This window comes from Melanerpes formicivorus, unplaced genomic scaffold (assembly GCF_026170545.1).
Source record: "Melanerpes formicivorus ecotype bairdi unplaced genomic scaffold, bMelFor1.0.p_v2 SCAF_145, whole genome shotgun sequence".
Lineage (NCBI taxonomy): Eukaryota > Metazoa > Chordata > Aves > Piciformes > Picidae > Melanerpes > Melanerpes formicivorus.
In genome coordinates, this window is record NW_027142497.1 from 506,499 (window position 1) to 527,072 (window position 20,574).

The window sequence follows — 20,574 nt, forward strand, 5'->3', positions numbered from 1 at the left end:
TAGTGCAGATGGAATTTTTTCTCAGTTCGTTCCTTTCCCTCTCCCTTCCAGCTTGCCTGCTTCTGGGCTCTTAGCCAGAGCGACCTTGGATAAAGATAAGCACTAATGCTGCATGCGTTTTTAAGGCCTAACCAAATCACATCCTTATTAGTTACCTTTTTCTATCTCTAACCCTCTTTGGGAAAAAAGGGAGGTAGGAGGAGAGAAGGGGGTACAGGGGGGGAACCCTCCTCTGTCTGGAGGAGGGAATTTCGTTCCTGTATTCTTTTTTTTCCTTGCTGTATATTTCTCTCTATATATTGTAAATACTGTATATATTGTGTACATATCTTGCATTTTCTCATTGCTTGTAAATATAGCTACATCCCTTTGCTTCTCTGGCTGAATTAGCTGTGGTTTTTTTCCTCTTTGTGGGTGAGAGAAAGCTAGGCCTTCTCTCTCAACCCACTACACGTGTCCACCAAGGAGTGGAGGTGGTCCTTGCCCTTCCTCTTGCTTGTATTTATAGAAGGACTTTTTGTTGTCCTTCACAGCAGAGGCCAGTCTAAGCTCCAAATGTGCTTTTGCCTCCCTCATTTTCTTCCTACAAGACCTAGCAACATCCTTAAACTTTTCATGGGTTGCCTCACCTTTCTTCCACCCTCTTTTTTTCCCTTAGTTCTTTTAGAAGTTCATTGCCCATCCAGGCTGGCCGTCTGCCCCGGAGGATCATCTTTTGGCACATTGTCACAGCCTGTTCTGAGCCTTCAACAGTTCTTCCTTGAAGCAGTTCCAGCTCTCCTGGACCCCTTTGTTTTTAAGGGCTGTTTCCCAAGGAACCTTCTGAGTTAGTTCCTTGAGTAACCTGAAGTCTGCCCTCCGGCAGTCCAGAGTGGAGTTTTTCTTGCTGCCCCTCTTAGCTTGACCGAATACCGAAAATTCCATTATCTCGTTGTCACTGGCCCCCAAACACCCTCCGACCACCACATCACCCACCAGCCCTTCCCTAGTGGTGAAGAGGAGGTCAAGCATAGCCTTACCCCTGGTAGGCTCACACAGTACCTGGGATAAGAAGCTGTCCTCCATACACTCCAAGAACCTCCTAGAGGGAGGGGTGGCCCTTTACATCAGGAAGGCACTAGATGCCATTGAGATGGAGGCTAGGGATGATCGGGTTGAATGCTTGTGGATAAGAATTAGAGGGAAGACCAGCAGGGCAGACACCCTGGTTGGAGTCTGTTATAGACCACCCAACCAGGAGGAAGATGTTGACGAAGCATTCTATAGGCAGCTTAGGGCTGTCTCAAGATCTCCGGACCTTGTTCTCGTGGGTGACTTCAACCTGCCTGACATCTGCTGGGAACTCAACACGGCAGAGAGGAGACAGTCTAGAAGGTTTTTAGAATGCATGGAGGACAGCTTCTTATCCCAGGTGCTGCGAGAGCCTACCAGGGGCAAGGCTATGCTTGACCTCCTCTTCACCAACAGGGAAGGACTGGTGGGCGATGTGGTGGTTGGAGGGTGTTTGGGGTCCAGTGACCACGAGATAATTGAATTCTCGGTTTTTGGTCAAGCCAAGAGGGGCGGCAAGAAGACCTCCACTCTGGACTTCCGGAGGGCAGACTTTGGGTTACTCAAGGAACTAATTCAGAGGGTTCCTTGGGATAAAGTCCTTAAAAACAAAGGGGTCCAGGAGAGCTGGACCTACTTCAATGAAGAATTGTTGAAGGCTCAGGGACAGGCTGTGCCAATGTGCCAGAAGATGAGCCGTCGGGGCAGACGGCCAGCCTGGATGGTTCATGAACTTTTAATGGAACTGAGGGAAAAAAAGAGGGTGTATCACCTTTGGAAGAGAGGGGAGGCAACCCACAGAATGTTTAAGGATGTTGCTAGGTCTTGTAGGAAGAGAATTAGGGAGGCAAAAGCACACTTGGAGCTTAAACTGGCCTCTACTGTGAAGGACAACAAAAAGTCCTTCTATAAATACATTAATAGTAAGAGGAAGGGGAAGGAAAACCTCCACTCCTTGGTGGATACGGAGGGGAACATTGTAACCAAGGATAAGGAAAAGGCAGAGATACTTAACACCTTCTTTGCCTCAATTTTTACTAGAAGGGCAGAACGTCTTCCTGACAGCTGGCCTGCAGAGCTAGCAGAAGGAGCCAGGGAGCTGCACAGTTTCCCTATGTTCCATGAGGCGGTAGTTGGAACTCTCCTTAGCAGCTTGGATCCCCACAAGTCCATGGGACCAGATGGGATTCATCCTAGGGTGCTGAGAGAGCTGGCAGATGAGCTGGCCAAGCCACTCTCCATAATTTTCCAGCAGTCCTGGCTCACTGGCGAGGTCCCAGAGGACTGGAAGCTGGCCAACGTGGTGCCCATCCATAAGAAGGGCCGGTTGGATGAGCCAGGGAATTACCGGCCTGTCAGCCTGACCTCAGTGCCAGGCAAGATCATGGAACAGGTCATCCTGAGTTCAATAACACAACACTTACAGGATGGCCAAGGGATCAGGCCTAGCCAGCATGGATTTAGGAAGGGCAGGTCCTGCCTGACCAACCTGATCTCCTTCTATGATCAGGTGACCCGCCTGGTGGATGTGGGGAGGCCTGTTGATGTAGTCTACCTGGACCTCAGCAAGGCCTTTGACACCGTCCCCCATAGCAAACTGCTGGCCAAGCTGTCAGCCCATGGCTTGGACGGGAGCACACTGCGATGGGTTAGGAACTGGCTGGAGGGCCGAGCCCAGAGAGTGGTGGTGAATGGTGCCACATCCAGCTGGCAACCAGTCACTAGTGGTGTGCCCCAAGGATCAGTGCTGGGCCCTGTGCTCTTTAACATCTTTATTGATGATCTGGATGAGGGCATTGAGTCCATCATCAGTAAATTTGCTGACGACACCAAGCTGGGGGCAAGAGTTGATCTGCTGGAGGGTAGAGAGGCTCTGCAGAGAGACCTCGACAGGCTGGACAGATGGGCAGAATCCAACGGCATGAGATTTAACACATCCAAATGCCGGGTTCTGCACATTGGCCACAACAACCCCATGCAGTGCTACAGGCTGGGGTCAGAGTGGCTAGAGAGCAGCCAGGCAGAGAGGGACCTGGGGGTGCTGGTTGATGGTAGGCTTAACATGAGCCTGCAGTGTGCCCAGGCAGCCAAGAGGGCCAATGGCATCCTGGCCTGCATCAAGAACAGTGTGGCCAGCAGGAGCAGGGAGGTCATTCTGCCCCTGTACACTGCACTGGTTAGGCCACACCTCGAGTACTGTGTCCAGTTCTGGGCCCCTCAGTTTAGGAAGGATGTTGACTTGCTGGAACGAGTCCAGAGAAGGGCAACAAAGTTGGTGAGGGGTTTGGAACACAAGCCCTACGAGGAGAGGCTGAGGGAGCTGGGGCTGCTTAGCCTGGAGAAGAGGAGACTTAGGGGTGACCTTATCACTCTCTACAACTACCTGAAGGGAGGTTGTAGACAGGCGGATGATGGTCTCTTCTCCCAGGCACCCAGTACCAGAACAAGAGGACACAGTCTCAGGCTGCACCAGGGGAGGTTCAGGTTGGATGTTAGGAAGAAGTTCTATACAGAAAGAGTGATTGCGCTATGGAATGGGTTGCCCGGGGAGGTGGTGGAGTCGCCGTCATTGAAGGTGTTCAGAAGGAGACTTGACGGGGTGCTTGGTGCCATGGGTTAGCTGTTTGGGTGGGTTGGATTGGTTGATGGGTTGGACGCGATGATCTTGAAGGTCTCTTCCAACCTGGTTTGGTTTATTCTAATAAAGGTTTATTCTAGTAGATTGCCTCCTCTCTGCTGTGTTGAGATCCCAGCAGGTATCAGGCAGGTTGAAGTCGCCCATGAGAACAAGGTCTGGTGATCTTGAGACAGCCTTTAGCTGCGTATAAAATAATTGGTGGTCTATAACAGACTCCAACCAGGATGTTTGCCCTGCCTGTCTTCCCTCTAATTCTCACCCACAGGCACTCAACCCGATCGTCCCTGATCTCCAGCTCAATGGCATCTAGTGCCTCCCTGATGTACAGGGCCACCCTTCCACCCCTCCTCCCTTGCCTGTCTCTTCTGAAGATCTTGTCAATTGCAGTGTTCCAGTCATGTGAGTCATCCCACCACGTCTTTGTGATGGCAACTACATCATAACTTTCCTGCTGCAACAAGGCTACCAGGAAAGTTATAATATATGGTTCATACCACTACAGTCAGCCTAATGGTATACCACAGTTGACATCACTAAAGTGTTCTTCTCCTTTTGCATAATACTGGAAGGCAGACCACAGTTTGCTTTTACCTAGAGAGCTGTACTATAAACCTGGCATTGACTGCTCCAGGGGTGGAAACACTGGCCTACCATTTGCCATGTACTAATCCAGACTCTACTGGAAAAGGGTGGAGCACCAGAACACTTGCAATACATTGATGACATCCTTGTGTGGGGTGACACAGCTGAGGAAGTTTATGAGAAAGGGAAGACAATCCATATTGTTCTGAAGGCCACGTTCGCTATAAAGCAAAGTAAGGTCAAGGGATCTGCACTAGAGATACAGTTCCTAGGGATAAAATGGCAGGAGAGGCACAGCCAGATTCCAATAAATGTCATCAACAAGATCACAGCTCTGTCTCCACCCACCAATAAGAAGGAAACACAGGCTTTATTCAGTGTTGTGGGTTTCTGGAAGATGCATATCCCAAACTACAGTTTGATTGTGAATCCTTTCTACCATGTGACTCAAAAGAGGAATGATTTTCAATGAGGCCTTGAGTGTTTGAACAAATAAAACAGGAGATTGTGCATGCAGTAGCCCTCCTTCCAGTCTAGATAGGAAAGGATGTTACAAATGTGCTATACACAGCAGCTAAGAATGGTCTCACATGACAGAAAACATCAGGGACACATGAGGCTGACCTCTGGGGTTTCAGAGTGGGATCTACAAAGGAGCTGAGGCCAACTACACTCCAACCAAAAAAGAGATACTGGCAGCATATGAGGGAGAACAAGCTGCCTCAGAGGTAATCAGTACTTAAACACAACTCCTCCTGGCACCCTGAGTACCGGTGCTAGGCTGGATGTTCAAAGGGAGAGTTGCATGATGGCATGCAACTGATGCCATGTGGCGTATGTAGATTACAATGATAACACAACCACCTTGAATAGGGAGTGCCAACTGCCCAGGAATCATAGAAGTCATCACAAACTGGTCAGAAGGCAGAGATTTTGGGATGTCACCAGAGGAAATAGAGGTGACTTGCTGAGGAGCCTCCCCCATACAATAAACTGCCAGATAATGAAAAATGATGTACCCTGTTCACTGACCCAGTCCGGCCACATTCTGGGAAAGCACCAAAGGCGGAAGGCTGCTGTGTGGAGTCCCAAACAGAGGGTTGCAGAAGCTGCTGAGGGAGAGGGTGAATCAAGTCAATTTACAGAGGTGAAAGCCATCCAACTGGCTTTAGATCACAGTATGACAGTATATCAGAGGTTGGAAGGGATCTCAAGAGACCATCGGGTCCAACCTCCCTGCTAAAGCAGGCTCACTTAGGGAACTCCACAACCTCCCTGGGAAGCTTGTTCCAGTGCTCCATCACCCTCACTGTAAAGAAATTCCTTATGTTGAGGTGAAATCTTCTATGTTCAAGCTTGAACCCGTTGTTCCTCACGCTATTACTGTGCACTACTGAAAAGAGCTTGGCCCCCTCCACTTGACACCCACCCCTCAGATATTTATACAAATTGATGAGGTCCCCTCTCAGTCTTTTCCTCTCAAGAATAAATAGCCTCAGGGGAGATGTTCAAGTCCCCTAATCATCCTCGTGGCTCTCCATTGGATTCCCTCCAACAGTTCTGTCTTTCTTGAACTGGGGAGCCCAAAACTGGACTCAGTATTCCAAGTCTGGTTTCACCAGGGCAGAGAGGAAGAAGAACTTTCCTAGACCTGCTGGACACACCCTTCTTGAAGCATCCCAGGATATCATTTGCTCTCTTGGCCACAAGGGCACATTGTTGTTCCATGGAGAACTTGCTGTCCACCAGCACTCCAAGGTCTTTCTCTATGGAGCTGCTTTCCATCAGGGCAGCCCTAACTTGTACTGGTGCCTGTTGTTATTCCTCCCCAGATGTAGTACCCTGCACTTGTCCTTATTAAACTTCATGATGTTTGCCTGCACCCAGCTCTGCTCCCTTGCTTCTAGAGACTGAGATTCCTGAGGGCCGGTCTTAGGAGTAGACTGAGGCAAAGAAGGCATTCAGCAACTCTGCCATCTCTGCATCATCAGTTACCATACCTCCCATATAATTCAGTAGTGGTCCTACCTTTTGCCTGCTCTTCCTTTTATCATTGATGCATTTGAAAAAAACTCTTGCTCTCTTTCACCCCTTTGGCAAGATATTGCCAAGCAAGAAAAATGGCCAGTATTCTATCTCTATACAGACTCCTGGATGGTGGCAAATTCCTTATGGGGGTGGCTGCATCACTGGAAGGAAAACCACTGATAGTGCAGAGGTAAACCCATCTGGACAGCTGAACTGTGGCAAGATATTGCCGCTCTGGTAGAGAACCTGCTGGTCAAAGTACGTCATGAGGATGCCCATGTACACAAGAGTCGAGCCTCTGAAGAACATCACAACAACCAGCAGGTGGATCAAGCTTCTAAGATTAAAGTGGATCAGGTGGATCTGGACTGGCAACATAAGAGTGAATTATTTCTAGCTCAGTGGGCCTGTGATACCTCAGGCCATCAAGGAAGAGATGCAACATACAGATGGGCTCAAGATTGAGGGGTGGACTTAACCATGGACACTATTGCACAGGTTATCCATTAATATGAGATGTGTGCTGCAAATAAATAGGCCAAGCAGGTAAAGCCTCTGTGTTATGGGGGGCAATGGCTGAAATATAAATAGGGGAAAGCCTGGCAAATTGACTATATCACACTGTCACAAACCCCCCCAAAGCAAATACTATGTGCTTACAGTGGTAGAAGCAACCACTGGATGTCTGGAAACATATTCAGTGCCCCATGCTGCTTCTCAGAACACCATCCTAGGCCTTGAAAAACAAGTCCTGTGCTGACACAGCACCCCAGAAGGAATTGAGTCAAATAATGGAACTCATTTCTGAAACAGCCTCATAGACACTTGGGCCAAGGAGCATGGCATCGAGTGGATGTATCACATGCCTTATCAGACACCAGCTGCTAGGAAGGTTGAACATTACAATGGCCTATTAGAAACCATTCTGAAAGCAATGGGAGGAGGGACCTTCAAAAACTGAGATGAACATTTAGCAGTGACTTGGCTGGTCAACACCAGAGGATCTATTAATCAGGCTGGCCCTGCCCAATCATAACTGCCACATGCTGTAGAAGGTGATAAAGCTCTCATTGTACACATAAAGAATATCCTAGGGAAGGTTTGGGTTAGCCCTACCCTAGGTAAAGTCAAATCTACCTGTGGGATTGTTTTTGCCCAAGGACCAGGATGCACCTGGTGGGTAATGCAGAAAGATGGAAAAGTTTATTGTGTGCTACAAAATACTCTTACTTTGGGTAAGAATACACAGTAAATTATATATGTTGTATGATGTTAATTGCTGTTGAGCATGACACAGTATAGTATAGGATAAGGGGTGGAGAATGTAATGATTTGAGCAGAATCATGTATATATATATATATATCCTACACCATTCTGAGCAATGCTTGCAACATGACAGAAGTGGGTGTTGCCATGATTTGTCAGACTCACAGAATGTTATTTGTTCCTTGTTCCCATGTGGGGGCTCAGCACAGGTACCTGTGCAGATTCAGTAGTTTTTTTTTCCTTTTGCTTTCCCCTGTCTCTTTTGGTGTAATCTGATATCTCTGCAATAGAGTAGTAAATCATTGTAGATCTCCACTAAAACGTTCTACCTTCATTCTGTTACTCCCTGTCAGTGGTGTAGAGAGAGTGGGGGAAAGATGGTGGGGAAGATTATTTTATCCCCTTAACTGAAACACTATAGTTTCCAAATATCCATAGTCTTGAAATCTAATTTATTATGCCATCAAGTCCTTTTTTGGAGAACTCACTTTCTACAGCATTCTGAGCCTATGCATCATCTTAGTGCTCTTCCTCTATAAGCAGTGAAGGACACTTTTCCTGGAGTGATACAATTTACTATGAATTTAGCACGGTTTGTTAAATTTGCATGATCAGTTTGGCTCATATTAATTGCTAAATTAGTAGCTTAAGGGAGGCTGCTACTTTGGTAACTGATAAGTGCTGAAGTATTTGTTTCACTAATATTTCCCCTTATTATTAAGCTTTGATTCAGCTATGGCACCAATATCAACATATGGAGTGCTGGTGTTACTGAGGTGTTTTAAATTATGATATTTAACAGGTTTGCTGTGAGTAAGGCTGTGAGACCACAGTGCATCTACAGTGATCATATCTTTAGTGTAAATTCACTTATGGTAAAAACAAGGATGGGGGAAAAGGTGATGCTTCAGCAGCACTACTAGAATTTGGTCTTCCTGAATATTAGAAAGTTATGTTGTTTGCTAGTGAAAATTGTGTGGTCTGTCTATTCTTTTGGAAGTTGAACTGCTGAATAACTTTAATATTGGTATATGCATTTGGTGCTGAATTAAAATATTTTAATTAAAAAAATAATTTAACAGTGATTGCATACACATAGGTGTATACATAAAGAGGTTATATAAATAAAATCATGAGCTATGCTACTTGAAAATAACCTCTCCTAAAACATCATATTTTTCCAGATTTGTATTATGGTGGAGAGGCCTTCTCTGTAGAGCAGCCACAGTCCTTTACTTGTCCTTATTGTGGAAAGATGGGTTATATGGAAACATCTCTTCAAGAACATGTTGCTTCTGAACATGCAGAAACGTCAACAGAGGTGGTAAGCCGCTGCTTCATTGTTTTTCAAATACAATGTTTTTCTTGGAAGTATATGTTCATTTAAATGCTGACTAGGAAGGTATGTACCACACATACATACATACCATGCTGATGTTTTCCCTCTTGACTCTTTGAGCTACTAACAGTCTCCAAATCAGAGGTTCTACATCTGCCTACATCACCTTTATCTCTCTACAGACTTTCAGCAGTCTGACTCAAGGTTATGCAGCTGAGTCCCTGGATTCTTGGTATGCAAGCCACTAAATCCTGTTGTTAGAGAGGATTAAGATCTTGTAAAAATAAATAGCTTTTAAATATATTGACTTCATAAAAAGCGACTCTCGCTATTTCCATTTACCCTAGCACTTGATTTTCCTGATGATGTCAACAGTAGTAATTGGTGCAGAGTAATTATGCGCCATATAATAGAATAGAATAGAATAGACCAGGTTGGAAGAGACCTTCAAGATCATCGTGTCCAACCTATCATCCAACACCACCTAATCAACTAACCAAGCACCCTGTCAAGTCTCCTCCTGAACACCTCCAGTGATGGTGACTCCACCACCTCCCCGGGCAGCCCATTCCAGTGGGCAATCACTCTCTGTGTAAAACTTCCTCCTGACCTCCAGCCTGAACCTCCCCTGACGCAACCTGAGACTGTGTCCTCTTGTTCTGGTGCTGGCTGCCTGGGAGAAGAGACCAACCTCTGCCTGTCTACAACCCCCCTTCAGGTAGTTGTAGAGAGCAATAATGTCACCCCTGAGTCTCCTCTTCTCCAGGCTAAGCAGCCCCAGCTCCCTCAGTCTCTCCTCATAGGGCTTGTGTTCCAAGCCCCTCACCAACTTTGTTGCCCTTCTCTGGACTCATTCCAGCAAGTCAACCTCCTTCCTAAACTGAGGGGCCCAGAACTGGACACAGTCCCTTCCAGTGAAGCCTCCACTCAGACCAGCTGGGAGAGGCCAGACTGGGTGAGTGAGGTGTGAGGATCATCTGCTCTGGCCTCAGGAGCACCACTCACTACTGGAACAATTGTTTTGCTTCTGATTTTGTCAGTAAGCATTCTGATTTGAATTTTTATATCTAGATGTTATTGTGGCTTGTGCGAGAAGGCCTGATTTTTTTCTGAAATGTGAGGTGAATTCATAGATTCATAGAATACCAGGTTGGAAGGGACCTCAAGGACCATCTAGTTCCAACCCCCTGCCATGACCAGGGACCCCTCGCACTGGATCAGGTTGCTCAGAGACACCTCCAGCCTGGCCTTCAAAACCTCCAGGGATGAGGCTTCCACCACCTCCCTGGGCAACCTGTGCCAGTCTCTCACCACCCTCATGGGGAACAACTTCTAACATCTAATTTGAATCTACCCATTTCTATTTGTTTTCCATTTCCCCTAGTCCTATCACTCCCTGACACCCTAAAAAGTCCCTCCCCAGCCCCCTTCAGATACTGGAAGGCGACAATTAGGTCTCCTCGGAGCCTTCTCCTCTACAGACTGAACAGCCCCAACTCCTTCAGTCTGTCCTCATAGGAGAGGTGCTCCAGCCCTCTGCTCATCCTCGTGGCCCTTCTCTGGACACACTCCAGCACGTCCAGATCCTTCTCGTACTAGGGGCTCCAGAACCGGACACAGTACTCCAGGTGGGGTCTCACCAGAGCAGAGTAGAGGGGGAGTATCACCTCCCTTGACCTGCTGGCTATGCTTCTCTTGATGCAGCCCAGGATGTGATTGGCTTTCTGAGCTGTAAGTGCACACTGGTGGCTCCTGTTGAACTTCTCATCCACCAGCACCGCCAGGTCCTTTTCTTCAGGGCTGCTTTCCAGCCAGTCACTGCCCAGCCTGTATCGGTGCTTGGGATTGCCCTAACCCAGATGCAGGACCTTGCACTTGGTCTTGTTGAACCTTATGAGGTTGTCATGGGCCCGCCTCTCCAGCCTGTCAAAGTCCCTCTGGATGGCCTCCCTTCCCTCCAGTGTGTCTGCTGCACTACACAGCTTGGTGCCATCAGCAAACTTGCTGAGGGTGCACTCAGTGCCATTGTCCATGTTGCACAGCAGGGACCAAAACTGTACAGTACTCAAGGTGCGGCCTAACCAGAGGTGAGTAGAGTGGGAGAATTACATCTTTATCCCTGCTTGTGATACCCTTATTAATGCAACTCAGCATTGTGATTTTTAACTTGTTTGTTCTCTTAACTTTTTGAGTAATTATGTGGGAGAAGAATAATCTTTCTCCCTAAAGCCTGCTACGGGCTTTATGTGAAGGAGTAGTAGAGGAGGTAAAATTGGTCAACCTGTTCTAAGACTCACAGGTGTCCTACTCTTTCCTAAGAACATATGAACTATTGATATATATTGATATATATCCTTTCTTTCCAAACAAAGTATTACTTTTCAAATAAAATATTATTTTTCAAACCCCACGTTGGAGTGCCAAAATATTGTAGTGGTTTCAGCCTTAACTGGAGTTTAAGAGCTCAGATGGTAGCAAACTGAGAATTCCTCCCCTGCTCCCCCCCCTCCTTTTCCCTGATAAGGAAAAAAGGAGAGAAATGAAAAAAATGGGGGTAGGAGAAAAATAATCTGGAGTCAGTTTGGAAGTAGGAGAAGTAAATTTTTTAACAAAATATATATATATAGCAGTAACAGGGAGGGTTTACAAGGGTAAGGAATAAGGATAAATAGGAAAATATACAAAACCAAGCTTGTATTTCCCTCGATGTATGTACATTTCAGTCCTTTAGAGAAACGTGGATGCAGTAGGGACAGGCCAAGCCTGACCACGTGGAAGAATCAGGCTAGCTGCGGTTGTTGGTACTCTCGAACAGGTGAGACAGAAGCAAAGAGAGGCAAATGGCCACAGAATCTTCCTTTTTATAGGCTTGCTGGACAGGAAGGGGGAGTGGAATTCGTGGGGGAGGGAAATTCGTTAGCTCAAAGCAGTTGTTAAGAAAGTTAGTTACTCTTATCTTATCAATTTCAGTTCAGGGTCAGTTGCATGCTCTCTGGCCAAGAAATGAAAAGTCAGACAGACTGAAGCTGGAGTGAGTGAGAGAAAGGAATGTGAGAGATATTTGCTATGGTGCATCTCACATCTGACCAATGAAATTTGTTTAGAATTAATCTTTGTTTTCCTTTTTACACCCAAACATTCAGCTAGAGAATTCTGCAGCTGTCTTTTCTTAAAGGCACAGCCTAAACTGTCACACTGCCCTCACACAAAATCAGTTACAGTCCTGGATTAGTATAGTAATCTGTAACTAACAGTAAAGAACTGTGCTGTAACCTTTCTACCCCCAAGATCAAATCCTACATATGATTCCTTCATCCTTCCTACAAGTCTATTAAGAATTAGAAACAAAATACTTAAAGTCAAGCATAACAAAGAAGTCTGAGGAGATAGAAAACCCATTTTTTCTTTAATTAATGAAACACAAACCAAATTGCTTAAGATCTCCAGTTGAATCTTGCTTTTAATATTGTCAGCCTTGCCTTAGGGTACTCCTGAGGTCCCTTCCAATCTCCCTTAGTTAATGATCATTACAGAACCTACTCCCAGTCCAAATAATAAATTACAAAAGTTAACTTTGGGAACAAATCATTGAGAATTGCAGTGGAAGACACAGCTTAAAATAAAAAAGACTCAAAAGCATGTGTAGAAAAGAACCATTAAAACCATATGCTGTACATAGAAAGTAAGCTACGAACCAAGGAAGATGGGTTTACACCTTCACAGAAGCAATATGACTACCTTTGACCCAGGGGACTGCTCCTCCTGGGAGGGGGAAACCAAGTCCCTCTCTGTTCACCTGGATCAGGTTTCTTTTGAGCCCTGGGGGAAGCAGGGCTCTTGCAGCCCTCCCCCCAGGATGGGTGTAACCCAGCACATCAAGTAACAATCTCAACTGGTTGAAGGAACAATCTAACTGAGTTACATTTTCATTTTAGGTTACACATACACACACAGAAAAAGTGCAGTGTGGGTATTATGTCACAAGAAAGAATAGTTACAGCATGTTGTAGTTCAACAAAATTCATGGAGGATTAAAAATCCTTGAGTCTGTAGTTGAGGGAAATTTGAAAGGGAAAACCAATTTAACATTAGGCCAAGAGTAGGAGCAAAAAGACTCAGTACCTTTCCGTAGCAAAACAAAGCATCAAGAGATCATTATGTTAAGATCAGTAGAAATGGTCTTACTATGTTATGTTTAATTTTATATTGGGCAGAATTGTGAATATTTAGGATGTCATCCAGGCAGGGAGGGAATACATAAATTGAATTCATACCGGTGAAGGGATTTTCACCCCTGCTCTCTGCTTACAGGTATTTTCCTTTCCTTCAAACTGCTATAGCAAGAGCATTAGCTCTGCTGAATTGGCTGGCATGTTGGGTTGTAAAACGAGATGACATGACATCGAAGGATTGTTTCGTTATTAGTTCACAGTCATGGCTGTATAGCATCTCTTGGTATGAGTTACAAACTTCAGTTGCCATTTTGAGGTCTATGTATGAGAATGTTACAACTGAGCCATTACTGTTGTTTACTGTATAACGTTCACTCTTCTCGAAAGGGGCCCCGCAAGAGAGAAATGCTGTGCTTGTTTGTGCTGGGTTGAGGCAGCCCCCTTCCCCACCCCTGGCAACAATAAACACTCAGACAAACGGATTGCAAATCTCCAGAGTGTCTCTGTGTTTTCTCTGTGTGCCAGTCCCACACCCCACAAGGAGGGACACTCATACTTGTATTGCTGTATTCCCCCCCAAAGCAACAAATCCAAGGCAGTAATTACCAAACCTCTTTAACTTGTATTTAAACCAAAGGAACAGCTTATATACTATGTACCTGCCAACTTGGTCAATAAGTGCAGAAACAAACCATTTATAAAACACCACACTTAAGACAGAGTATATCAAATGCCACAAAACTCAAATCAGCTTCATTTTGGCTTCCTTAATCTGATCAGAGATTAATTAATCAAGCAATGCCCCACGTTGAATAGGCGCCAATTAATTTCATCATCTGTTAAAAATTTTTAAAGGCATAGCCTAAAACTACCACAAATGGCTTACTGAAGAACACCCTGAAAGCAATGGGGGGTGGAACTTTTAAATATTGGGACAAACATCTAACACAAGCCACTTGGTTAGTAAATAGCAGAGGATCTGTAACTTGAGCAGGTCCTGCTCAGACTTGTTGCAAACAGTAGAAGTAGATAGAGTTCCTGCTGTTTGTGAAAATAATCTACTGGGGAAAACTGTGTGGATTTCTCCTCCTTCGGGTGGGGGCAAACCTATCTGAGGAGTGGTCTCTGACAAAGGTCCAGGCCATACCTATTGGGTGAAATACAGTGTGTTCCACAGAGGAATTTAACTCTAGATGTGAGAGATTAAGTTCAGAATGTGTAATATAAGGTGTTATGAATGCCTTTTCCAGATTTGCTCTCTACAACTACCTGAAGGGAGGTTGTAGACAGGCAGAGGTTGGTCTCTTCTCCCAGGCAGCCAGCACCCGAACAAGAGGACACAGTCTCAGGCTGTGCCAGGGGAGGTTTAGGCTGGATGTTAGGAAGAAGTTCTATACAGAGAGAGTGATTGCCCATTGGAATGTGCTGCCCGGGGAGGTGGTGGAGTCACCATCATTGGAGGTGTTTAGGAGGAGACTTGATGGGGTGCTTGGTGCCATGGTTTAGTTGATCAGATGGTGTTGGATGATGGGTTGGGTGCGATGATCTTGAAGGTCTCCCCTCCCCTCCCCTCCCCTCCCCTCCCCTCCCCTCCTCTCCCCTCCTCTCCCCTCCTCTCCCCTCCTCTCCCCTCTCTCTCCTCTCCTCTCCTCTCCTCTCCTCTCCTCTCCTCTCCTCTCCTCTCCTCTCCTCTCCTCTCCTCTCCCCTCCTCTCCCCTCCTCTCCCCTCCTCTCCCCTCCTCTCCCCTCCTCTCCCCTCCTCTCCCCTCCTCTCCCCTCCTCTCCCCCTCCTCTCCCCCTCCTCTCCCCTCCTCTCCCCTCCTCTCCCCTCCTCTCCTCTCCTCTCCTCTCCTCTCCTCTCCTCTCCTCTCCTCTCCTCTCCTCTCCTCTCCTCTCCTCTCCTCTCCTCTCCTCTCCTCTCCTCTCCTCTCCTCTCCTCTCCTCTCCTCTCCTCTCCTCTCCTCTCCTCTCCTCTCCTCTCCTCTCCTCTCCTCTCCTCTCCTCTCCTCTCCTCTCCTCTCCTCTCCTCTCCTCTCCTCCCCTCCCCTCCCCTCCCCTCCCCTCCCCACATTGTGGTGGCCACAAGATCTAAGAAGAACCCACAGTATGCAAGCATGAACCCTATGTCACCTGGGAAGTCCTGTATCATCTCACCTGTTGAGAGAAAGGCTGTTTCCTGCCTCCTGAAAGACAGCCTGGATGGAGAATGATTTGCAATTTGATCCTTAACTGGAGTTTCTTTTGTCCCCTGGGCGAAGCAGGGCTCTCACAACCCTGCCCCCCCCCGCCCCCCCCCCCCCCCCCCCCCCAGTGTGGTATAACCCGGCATAGCTTGTTATGGGATTAGGACTGGTAGTCCTTTCCCTTTTCCTCCTGTACTCTCTATATATTGATGTAATCTGATATCTTTGTAGCAGGGGAGTAAAATATTCTGTGTAAATCAACTCAAAATTCTCCCTCTGCCTTTTTATTTCCCCTGCCTTTCTTATCTCCTGGTAAGGAGAGAGATGGGAGGGGGAGTGGGGGGGGGGAGTGGGAGTTTAGCCCTTGCACTAAACCATTACACTGCCTTAGACTCCAGCTGATACTGGGGCTCCAGCATGTCAGGCACAGAAGTGCTCATTGCTGGTGAAACCTCGTTCCGAGCATGGTAGTCCACTGTCAGTCTCCATTCACTCTTGGACTTCCACACCAGCCATATGGGACTGCTGAATTTTGAACAAGTTTTAGTGATCACCCCTCATCTCCAGTTGTCGAATTAGTTTATAGATGGGGATCAGAGGATCCCAGCTGGTGCAATATTGCTGCTGGTGCACCGTTGCAGTGGAAATTGTTATTTGCTGGTCTTTAACATCTAACAGCCCCACTATGAAGGGATCCTCCCCCTGGTCACGTAAGGAAGAACAAAGGATACTTCATGGTGTCTGCTTCCCAGATTCTCTCTCTTGAACAAGGAGATGCCTGCTTCTAATAGCTGAAATACTAGACTGCACAGGAGGGGTGTGGGATGAGTTCCCTTGGAGTTGGTCAAACCTTTGAGTCAGACCAGTCAGACCAGTGCTTTATCTCGCCACCCTTCCCAGCAACAGGATGGGTAGAAAATATGGCAAAAAAGCTCATGAATCAAGATAAGAACATGGACATTACTCAGCAATTAACATCATGGGCAAAACAGACTCAACTTGGAGAAGTTTTTGGAGAAAAACTTGGGTGGCTTACATAAGATTGCAAGAGCTCTCAATCCCCAGGTGTAAGAAATCAGAAAGAGAAGGGAAGAGACCAGCATGGCTGAATAGAGACCTGCTGGTCAAAATAAAGGGCAAGAGGGAACTGTACAGACAGTGGAAGCAGGGACAGGTAACCTGGGAGGAGGACAGGAACACTGTCTGTTTGTGTAGGGATGAAGTCAGGAAGGCCAGGGCATGGCTGGAGCTGAACTTGGCAAGGGATGCAAAGAAAAAGAAGAAGAGCTTCTACAGGTACATCAGTCAGCAAAGGAAGGTTAAAGATAGTGTACCACCTCTGAAGAGCGAGAATAGAGAGGTAGCGTCAACAGGCAAGGAGAAGGCTGAGGTACTCAATAACTTTTTTGCCTTAGTCTTCACTGGCAATCTTGTGCCATCCCCCTCCCAAGTCAATGGACCACTAAGTGAGGACCAGGGGGGTAAAGTCCCTCCCACTGTAAGGGAAGATCAGGTTCTGGACCGCCTGAGGAACCTGAACATACATAAATCCATGGGACCTGATGAGATGCATCCCAGAGTCCCAAAGGAATTGGCCAATGAAGTCACAAAGCCAGTCTCCATGATATTTGAAAAGTCATGGCAGTAAGGTGAAGTCCCTGGTGACTGGAAGAAGGGAAATACTGAGCCCATTTTAGAAAAGAATAGAAAAGAGGACCTTGGAAATTACTGACTTCTCATCCTCACCTCTGTGCCCAGGAAGATCATGGAACAGATCCTCCTAGAAGCTCTGATAAGGCACATGGAGGACAGAGAGGTGATTTGAGACAGACAGCATGGCTTCACCAAGGGAAAGTCATACCTCACTAACCTAGTGGCTTTCTACAATGGTGTAACTACATCAGTGGACAAGGGAAGACTAATGATGGCTTCAGCTAGCTGAACCAGGTAGTGTTATTCAATACCCTGCTGACATCAAGCCAGCTTTATAACTAAAATGTTGGCTGGAGCAAAGGATCATGGGGCTTGGAGTTCAGACTGTAACCTGTGATGCTTCCTGTCTCCAGGGTTGTCTTCTGCCTTGGGGTGTTGGTGTCTTCTGCTTTGCTGGCTGTGGATTTGGGGGGAGGGTGTCATTTTATGGCTAGCTTGCTTCTGCTGCTGCTTGTATGCTGTATACAGTATTTGTATATTGTGTTATTTCATTAAACTCTCCTTATTACAACCCACAGGGCTTTTTATGCCATCCAGAGGGACCTAGACAGGCTAGAGAAATGGGCTCAGGAGAATCTCATGAGGTTCATTAAGGAAAAATGCAAGATCCTGCACCTGGGTTGGGGCAATCCTTGATAGCAATACAGGCTGGGGGATGATGAAATTGAGAGCAGCCCTGCATAGAAGGACTTGGGGGCACTGGTGTATGAGAAGCTGGATGTGAGGTAGCAATTTGCACTTGTGCCTAGAAGGCAAATCATATCCTTGGCTACATCAAAAGTAGCATGGCCAGCAGGTTGAGAGATATGATTATGCCACTCTGCTCTGGTGAGGCTTCACCTGGAGTACCATATCCAGCTCTGGAGTCCTCAACAGAGGAGGGATATGGACCTGCTGGAGCAGGTCCAAAGGAAGACCACAAAGATGATCAGAAGGTTGGAGCACCTCTCCTATGAAGACAGGCTGGGAAAGTTGAGGTTGTTCAGCCTGGAGAAGAGAAGGCTCCAGGGACACCTTATAGCTGTATTACAGTATCTGAATGGGACCTACAAGAAGGTTAGTGAGGGACTGTTTAGAAGGGCATGTAGTGATAAGTTGAGGGACAACGGTTTTAAATTAGAGCAGGGTAGATTTAGGTTGGATAGTAGGAGGAAGCTCTTCACAATGAGGGTAGTGAAATACTGGAACAAGTTACCCAGGAATGTCGTGGAGGTCCCATCCCTGGAGACATTCAGGGTCAAACTTGATGGGGCCCTGAGCAACCTGATCTAATTGGCAATGTCCCTGCTCACTGCAGGGGGTTGGACAAGATGACATTCAAGGATCCCTTCCAACTACATAACATCCCACAAGCCTCACAAGTCCCGGCAACACCCACTTCTGTCATGCAGCAAGCATTGCTCAAAATGGTGTAGGATATATATATATATGATTCTGCTGAAACCATTACAATTTCCTAAATGGCTATAGGATATCTGATAATTTCAACAGAGAACAAAAAGAACAGTTTTGCTTCATGAACCACAGAGCTAGTACAATTTTTCTCTGGTTGCAAACCACCTTGCACTCATTCAGAAATACGCTAACATTCCTCAGACAAACCCAGTATTTCAAGGAACTGATTCAGATATAAATGTAAAAATTTGTTCTTGCAGACCAAGGGGACATATTACTTTAAGAAGGTACACAGAAGGAATTTTAATAATGCTTATTTTCATACACAACTTCATTTCAATTCAATATATATAATCCAAAAATGTTGGCATGTGTCCTGGGTTAAAACAGCCTGCTCTCACAAGCCTCCCCCCACATGAACAGGAGGGAAAAGGATCCTGGAGGCAGAGGCTCCTTTTGGGAGATTTTGCACTGAAAACTGAGGCAACATTCTTTTGGGAAGGGTTTCCTTGCAATTCATAGACTTGTGCAAATAGGACAGAAGTAGACTTTCTATCCCGCTTTCTCATGTCCTCTCCTGGTCATGTAAGTAAAACCAGAGGATACACCATGGTGCGTGCTTCACAGATTCTCTTTCTTGCACAGGGAGATGCCTGCTTCTCATAGTTGAAATATTAGACTGCACAGGTGGGGAGTAGGGCATGTTCTCCTGGATCTGGTCAACCTGTTGGGACCAGGACAGTTCCTCCATAGCTGAAACACAGGCTCGTACATGAGAAGAGATACTTCCCTCATATTGCTGGAGCAGGCTAACCATTTTATCCACTGCTTATCATTGAATGTCTTTTATGGCCCAGGATGTTACTTCCAATGAGCTGGCATATGACAGTGGTGCACTTTATAGAAACTTTCTCCATGTGGTTGGTGTACATACAACTTCATCTGGGTCTGTAGGCTGAGGATTGTCATTCATGTCATTATAGAGCAGTCCCAGCACAGCCAGTTCCCTCAAGTATTGGATGCCTTTCTCCATCATATCATCCCTGAGGGGCTACCTATTCCTTACACCTGCTAGAAGCTGTCTCCAGAGGCTGAGGGCTTGTACTGGTTTCCTGATAACCTTGTCAATGCCCACTTCCCTAGACGGGGATTCAAACTGCTTGGCTTCCTTGCCTTCCAATTCCAAACTACTGGCCTCACTATCCCAGCATCAGAGCAGCCAGGTGATAATGTGCTTGCCTGGATGGCAGTTGTAGTCCTTCTGTATATCCCACAACTTGCCCAGGGATAAAGATCATGTGATTACCTCTGGCTTTTCCTCTTGTTCCCATGATGACCCTGATTCATCCTCATCCTTTGCAAAACGAGCTGTATTCCTTGTGTACTTCTTTTTCCATATGGGGGTGACAGATACTGGCACAGGCTGGCTCTCTGGTACTGCTGCCATGCACATTTCACCAGCTCATCAGGATTTTGCAACTGCTTGGGAGTAGAGTTCCAAAACACTGGGAGGTGACCAGTGGGCCAAACACTGGCCCAGACTTTCCCACATACCCTGCCACTCATAATTATTCAACCTCAGGGCAGGTCTCCAAACTGTATTCTTGGAAGAAATTTGTGATACTATGACCAAGACCAGGCACACATTTAAGAGACATGACATCAGAAGCAGTCTGATGTTGGTGTCCCAAGGATATTTGCAACCTTCAAAAGGGGGAAAAGTGTTCACTTCTGTTCCATTCATCCATTAGGTGAGATTACTGATAAATGAACAACCAAACAACCAGTGAAATGATCCAATCCTAACATACCAGACATGCCATTAAATAGTGTAGTACCACTTGTGACCGTTTGAGGTGGTGCCTTTAACAAAAGGACACCATGGCCGAATGTTTTATAAACAAGACAGGTCTAAACTAATTTCATTGGTGGATTGGTAGAAAGCAACTTTGATTCCCAGTGAGACTAGTCTCAGTCTTGTCTTGCACTTTTCCCCCTCCTTCCTGCAGCTCACAGCTTCTGGGCTTTCGGCCAGGCTGATCTTGGAACAGATAAGGCCTCTTCTAACACATAACTGCTTTTAACTAACATTTGCTCTTTTTTCTCTCTTTCTAACCCTCTTTGGGGAAAAAGAGGAGAGAAGGGGGTACAGGGGGAAACCCTTCCTCCAGACGGGGGAAGGGAATCTCATTCTGTGTCACTTTGTT

General features: G+C 46.4%; 1 protein-coding gene across 3 annotated transcripts in view; it reads left to right on the forward strand.

The window, feature by feature from the left end:
* KCMF1 (potassium channel modulatory factor 1) overlaps positions 1 to 20,574 on the forward strand; it is a 237,995-nt gene that overhangs the window by 132,103 nt on the left and 85,318 nt on the right. For 2 of the 3 annotated variants that reach the window (XM_068168630.1, XM_068168631.1), the window contains exon 3: positions 8,750 to 8,889. In XM_068168630.1, the coding sequence (XP_068024731.1) occupies positions 8,750 to 8,889 (140 nt within the window). The remainder of the gene's footprint in view (positions 1 to 8,749; positions 8,890 to 20,574) is intronic. The other variant, XM_068168632.1, reaches the window with a different exon arrangement.